At 39.5% G+C, this 6000-nt stretch overlaps 1 protein-coding gene across 2 annotated transcripts in view; it reads right to left on the bottom strand.

Annotated features, from left to right (window-relative positions):
• The window catches only part of KCNJ3 (potassium voltage-gated channel subfamily J member 3), a 188247-nt gene that overhangs the window by 158758 nt on the left and 23489 nt on the right, over positions 1 to 6000 (bottom strand). The window contains exon 3 of one of the 2 annotated variants that reach the window (XM_019554625.1): positions 2330 to 2502. The exons of the other annotated variant lie outside the window; for it this stretch is intronic. Coding sequence (XP_019410170.1) covers positions 2492 to 2502 — 11 coding nt within the window. The 3' untranslated portion in view covers positions 2330 to 2491. Of the gene's footprint in view, positions 1 to 2329; positions 2503 to 6000 lie in introns of those variants that run through there. 2 annotated transcript variants of the gene reach the window in all.

The raw sequence follows: 6000 nt of genomic DNA, 5'->3' as shown, positions 1-6000 counted from the left end.
ATGTTGAACAGTATGGGTCCCAGGACAGAGCCTTGAGGGACCCCACTGGTCACAGGACACCACGATGACTGACTGCCATCAATCACAACCCTCTGGGTCCGACCACGAAGCCAATTTCCCAGCCAGCGGGTATTTTCAGTTGAGGCAGCAGGTGTGAGTCCTGCCTTCCAATGATGGATTTTTGTTCTAGTCATGTTGTAATGGAAGAATCATAAGTAAAAATCAATTTAGAAGAGGTCCAATTAAGCCAAAAAAATTTAAAATATTTGATGGTGTCTACATCAAGGAGACCTGGTCCAAGGACTACTAAACTTTTTCACCTATTCCTGAAAAACATTAACATTCTGGACATATAATATCACTTTTGAGAAAACTGGCAAGATCAGATACGAGTAAGGGATCTAAAATTAGTATCATAAGCAATTTATTGAAATAAAAAATAAACCTAAGTGCTGTTACTGATTCTCACCTCTCAAATTTATATACATTTATACTAATATATACTAAATTTATTCTTACATCTAAACCTATCTCCAATCAAATGTTCTTATTCCTGTTGAAAAAAGAATTACAATAACCTTTCAGTTTAAAAAATGGCCAGTTGATCTGAAAAGTGCATCTATACTTTAATCCAGAAAATGTATTTCATAGTATTCAAATATGATGAACATTTAAAATAACATTTAAAAAGTATATATCTATGTGAGTTTAAATGACATATTTTCCTCAAAAATCCAGGAAGGTTTTTGTTTGACTGTTTTAGAACAACTACACATTTCATACATATTGGCCAGTAAATACACTTGGAAGAGGAGTAGTGAATACAGCATGCAAAGAAAATTATATTTATCCTCCAAGGACAGACAAAACAATAAGAGAGAAACACCACACTGAGAAGCTTGCGGAGATTTCTATTTTGCTTCTTCCTATTGGATTTTACCATTGGGGGATCAAGTCAGCACTTTATATGAAAGAAGAATTTACATTCCAAACCATTGAGATAGTTCACTTGATAAGAATGCACTGTACACAGAAAAGAAAGGTAACAATAGCCACTATGACTTCTGAGGAGAAACTGAAATACTTCCCCACCGTTAAAAAAAGCCTAAACAATGTTCATAGATTTTGCACACTGCAATATATCAGTACTTGTCATTGTCGTACTTTCATTTTATTATAATTACATAAAGGTTAACTAAGCTTTGTTTAAGACGCAACATTCTGAAAAGAAAACACAAATACTTCGCTTGAAGAAGGGACACAAGTCACATGTGCTTAGGAAGCTGGGAATTATTTCTTTTTTTTTCATATTAGGCATGTTCAATTGACAGGAGGTGTAATTCAGATTTAGATCACAGATCAGTTTTGTGCTCCTAAGCTTTCTGGATCATTGCACAAGACATTCCCTCAGTGATTACTAACTCATGCTTATCATCCAGCACTTGTTCATGAAGAGATTGAAATAGATGTAGAATGAAGATTGACCAAACTTGCCTATCTAAGTGTCTGATCAGTACATAAAGCCTATTTCCAGAGGGTTAAATACTACTGCATTAAGTATCTACAAAATATTTTTTAAAGTCCCAACTTTAGATAAATCACTTAGCATTCAGGTTATACGAGGTGAACTTAAAGCTCCAAAGATTAACTCATAACATTAAAGCCAATCTCATTTTTCTCTGACATCTCACAGGATTGTTGTGATTATTTCTGCCCAAGAAACATGACTTTTTCTGATAGAAGGCAGTGAAAAAAAATAGCTTCATTAACCTAGCAGACAAATTATAGAATTTGCTCTGTAAACATATTTCTCCCTTAAAACATTGAGAAGCACAAACTACCCCCAACTGAAAAGTACACAATTCTGTAAGAAATACAAGAGTATAACAAGCAACTTCCTGAAGCCACCTCATCAACCCTTGTTTTAAGCATCATCTTCTGAATTTATCCAGGAACAGAGCCTCCTCGTCAATAATATTTTTGCAGTGCAAAGAGGAGCCCAATTGAATTCAGGAAGAAATAATCTTTCTGCTTGAAGCATAACAGCTCAAGTACCTTTGTTTTAAGCTGAGACAGGTAGGTAGTTGGCTGTGTTAGCAGAAGGCAGCGCCGATTTGCGCGCTATATACTAACTATATTAGAAATGCATGCATCTCTAACTTTATTTTAAGTTGACATCAAACTGAAGCCACTAAGTTTTCACACAACTATTCAATTATTTACTGAAATGTGTAGGTCTGCAGTGGTGATTTCAGATATGTTTTCTAGTAATAAATGCAAACTGCTCACATTTACCACAATGGGAAATGATTATAAATACTGACCATACTCCACAGCCTGAAATGGGAGCGGTGGGGGAAGACTGCTTTCTATTTCTTGGTATGTAAGGTTGTGAAGATGATTGTGGGGTGGTGTCATACACAAAGTATATCAAAAATATATCTGGCAATGCACACAAATATATCTGGCAGTGTCTGCTTGTGCATCAGCATCATTGGGAATCTAGAAAGACAATAAATATTGAACGACAGCAGTGTTTAAAAGGACCACCACTACACATACTTCAAGAACAACAGCTATCATTATTTTAATAATGCACAGACCTGGGAATTCTAAAGAAAAAAATATGAAACGTGTCCCAAGCTTATCCTTATTTCTTCAAATCAAAACTACACTTGGAATGAAACAGCATTATAATTTTAAGACTAATTTACTCCAAACGAATGCACAAAAATGTCCACCACAGCTTTCTGTGCCACCTGACACCCTTTTCCATGGGGAAATTCACTATGTGGAAAGGAAAACAGAAGTAAAGCTCCTGGCCTCTCTAAGGTTTCCTGCTACAGGAAGAGATATTAATTTATGCCATGGTCTGCAAGGGTGATCCACCTCAAACAGCCACACATATCTGCTTATTCCTCAATTGCTACTGCCATACCCCTTCCTTTGATCAATCTTGGCTTTTTATAAACTACCCAGCTCTAGGAGAGAGTTTGTAGATACTTTTTATGGGCAGAGCCTTATGGTTATATTTCCATTGTAGAACCCTGGATTGTGTCTGGCTGTTAAAAATATCATTTCCATTTTCACATTAGTGAGGGAAAATATGCCTATAATATTGCATATAACTATGCATGCCCTTTATTTCATTTCATTTACTGTTTATTTTCTTTAAAATGCTCAGGTAATACACAATTATTTAAAAAGCTAAACAAAGTTAACAAAGACAAAAAAAATCAGAAACAAAACATTAGTACTAGAACCCTAAAAAGCATACAAACTTTACATTATATCTGGGAGGTCTCTGATCCTACTCTGTCAGATAAACAAGAGGTAAAGGACCCTCTAGTAAATATCTGACACTTGTCAACAGATGCTTACAAACCAAGGAACATTAGCTTGTGCACATCAGAGAATTTCTGTTGTATTTATTTATTTCATTCTTGCAAATATATGAGCACGCTATTTCTGGGGAGTAAGTGAGTCTTTCAGCTAGGTAGAGCCCAAATTATATAGCAGTGTACAGGTCAATTTTATATAAAAACACATAAAAAGAATATGTGATGTGGAGATCAAATGCAAAGAAGATAAGTTGCAATATTTTCTATCAGGCATAGCTCATGCAGACTGCACTGCAGTAATAGAATTTGGACTACATCCCAAAATATACTAGAAAATCAGTTCCCATTTCAGGGGACGATATCCTCCCAGCTACATTCCCTGGCTATAACCCTCGAACAGTCAGTGTCACCTGGGTCTTCTCTGGGTTGAGCTCTGGTTGGGGTGGGAGGTGGGGAGGCGCCATGGTGTGCTGCATGGAGCAGGCAGCAACCAGCACACCTCTCCCCCTCCTTTGCCCCTGAGTAAGAGGCAAACATACAGGGGGAGATGTCGCTTCCATGCCCTGGGGCCCACTTCATCCCCACCTGCCCATCTGCCTGCCCCTGCGTACCCCCTACAACCTTTTTAAGTACCCCTGGGGGTATGTATACAACCCCTGTCCTATCCCATACAGGTGTTCTTGCCTAACATATCCGTAAGACTACATAAATAACCCTGTCACACAACAACAACATGCATTGCTCAAAACACCAGGTATACCCCAACCTGCCACAGGAAAAGCAGGGACACAAAGCCACTGTCAATGTCCTGGTGCTACAAGGTTTATTAAAATACACTCGGGAGTTCCCAGGCAAAAGACCATACCCACTACCGCAGGCAAAGGCCAAAACCCCCATAGTCCATGTTGATTCTTTCCTGATCCTAAATGCAGTTATCACTCTGACTCCAAGCAGAGGGGCAAGACCTTCTAAACCCGAATCTCTAGGTTAGAGTCCCAGAAGACGCATCTGCCCAACCCCATTAAACTCCCCAGCCTTGGCTGCCTTGAAGAAGACAAAAAAAAAAGTCCTGACAACTGTAGCAACAGGAGGGGGAAAAATTCATTCCCAGCCCCATGTGGCAACCAGCAAAACCTAGAAGCATGGGAAAAGCCAAACACTTCCACTCTGTTATACAATCTGGAGCAGCAAACAACTCTACACCTCACACCCCCTTTCTGTCATCCTTTCCTCTCCATAAACTTATGCCAGCCCATTTAGTATTCTTTCATAACTATGTTTATTGCAGAGCTCAGCTTCATTCTCCTGCTGCTGAGCACTGTCTTCTCTGATATCCACCAGAGCTCTTCTCTTTATCTTCCAGCAATCCACTGAGGCTCCTTGGCTTTCTGGAAATTCTCTCAGTGCCCAAATCATGAACAAACATATTAAACAGCACTGAGCCCAGGACAGACTCTGGTGAGATTCCATTCAAAAGCTGTTTCCATTTCTACATGGATCCATTTATAATGACCTTTTGCTTGTAGGTACTGAGCCTACTGTCTCTTCACTTTGTCATAGTTGAGTAGTCCATGTTTCTCCCGTCTGTTTATAAAAAGGTCATGTGGAACTTGTGACAAAAGCCTTATCACTGAAGTCCAGACAGAATGACCACTGCATTCCCTTCACCCACCCAGTAAGTTAGCTAGCTTGTCAAAGAAGGACATAACATTCAATTAGATCTTGATAAATCCATACTGGCTGCTTGTGATCAGCCTTTCCTCTTCCAGATGTTTTAAATGGACTTCCTTATAATATAGTCCAGTAATTTCCCAAATATTGAAGTCAGGCTAACAGATCTATAATTCCCCAGGCCCTCCTTTTTGTCTTTTTTAAAGAGGAGGACTATGATTGATGGTCTCAGCCCTGAGACCACACCAGAGCCAGCTTTCCCCATGTGCAGAAATGCATCATGGAGATTCTCCAGGGCATATCTCTGTAAGTAGGGAACATGTCCATTGCCCCAGGTTTCTCCAGGTCCTAAGGGTGGGACAATGGACAACGTATTTCACCCGATGAAGTGGATCACTTGTGCTAAAATTCATCCTCATCTAACTTCCTTGTACTGTAGAAAGGAACTTTTCAAAATGCATGCATTTTGGGAAGGTCTGTGAGACGCTCTTGAGCATGCGTGGTGGGAGAATAGTAGTGACTGGTGACTATGTTGGGATACCACTGAGGTCAAGAGGAGGAAAAATAAAAGCTCTATCCTAGCAACCACGTTGGAATGTGTGTGGCACCTGGGGCTCAGAGAGGCACTTCCTGAGAAAACTATCTGTGAATAGGGGAAAGGTCTTGTTGAATAAAATAAGAATGTCCTATTGAAAATGCAGACTGATTAGGACTGGGTGAGTACTCACTCTTGCTGGTAGAGGTAACAAATCTGTCTCATACCCCAGGAACTGAAGAGGTTTAAAGGGAATTTGGATTATTTTTCTCTCATCCAGAGGCATGTATCCTTCCCTGAGCATGTGCTGGGAAAAAGAAATAGCACAAGCACGCTGGATCCATCCACAGTCTCCAGAGAAGGTGGATTCAATCTGCTGCTAACTGGACTCAGTATATAAGGAGTATCAGGGACAGTGAAGCTGATCAGTAGCTTATTCAGTACCAAGGAGCA

This window comes from Crocodylus porosus, unplaced genomic scaffold (assembly GCF_001723895.1).
Source record: "Crocodylus porosus isolate Cpor-Errol unplaced genomic scaffold, CroPor_comp1, whole genome shotgun sequence".
NCBI classification, from domain to species: Eukaryota; Metazoa; Chordata; order Crocodylia; family Crocodylidae; genus Crocodylus; species Crocodylus porosus.
This window is presented reverse-complemented; position numbering and strand designations above follow the sequence as displayed.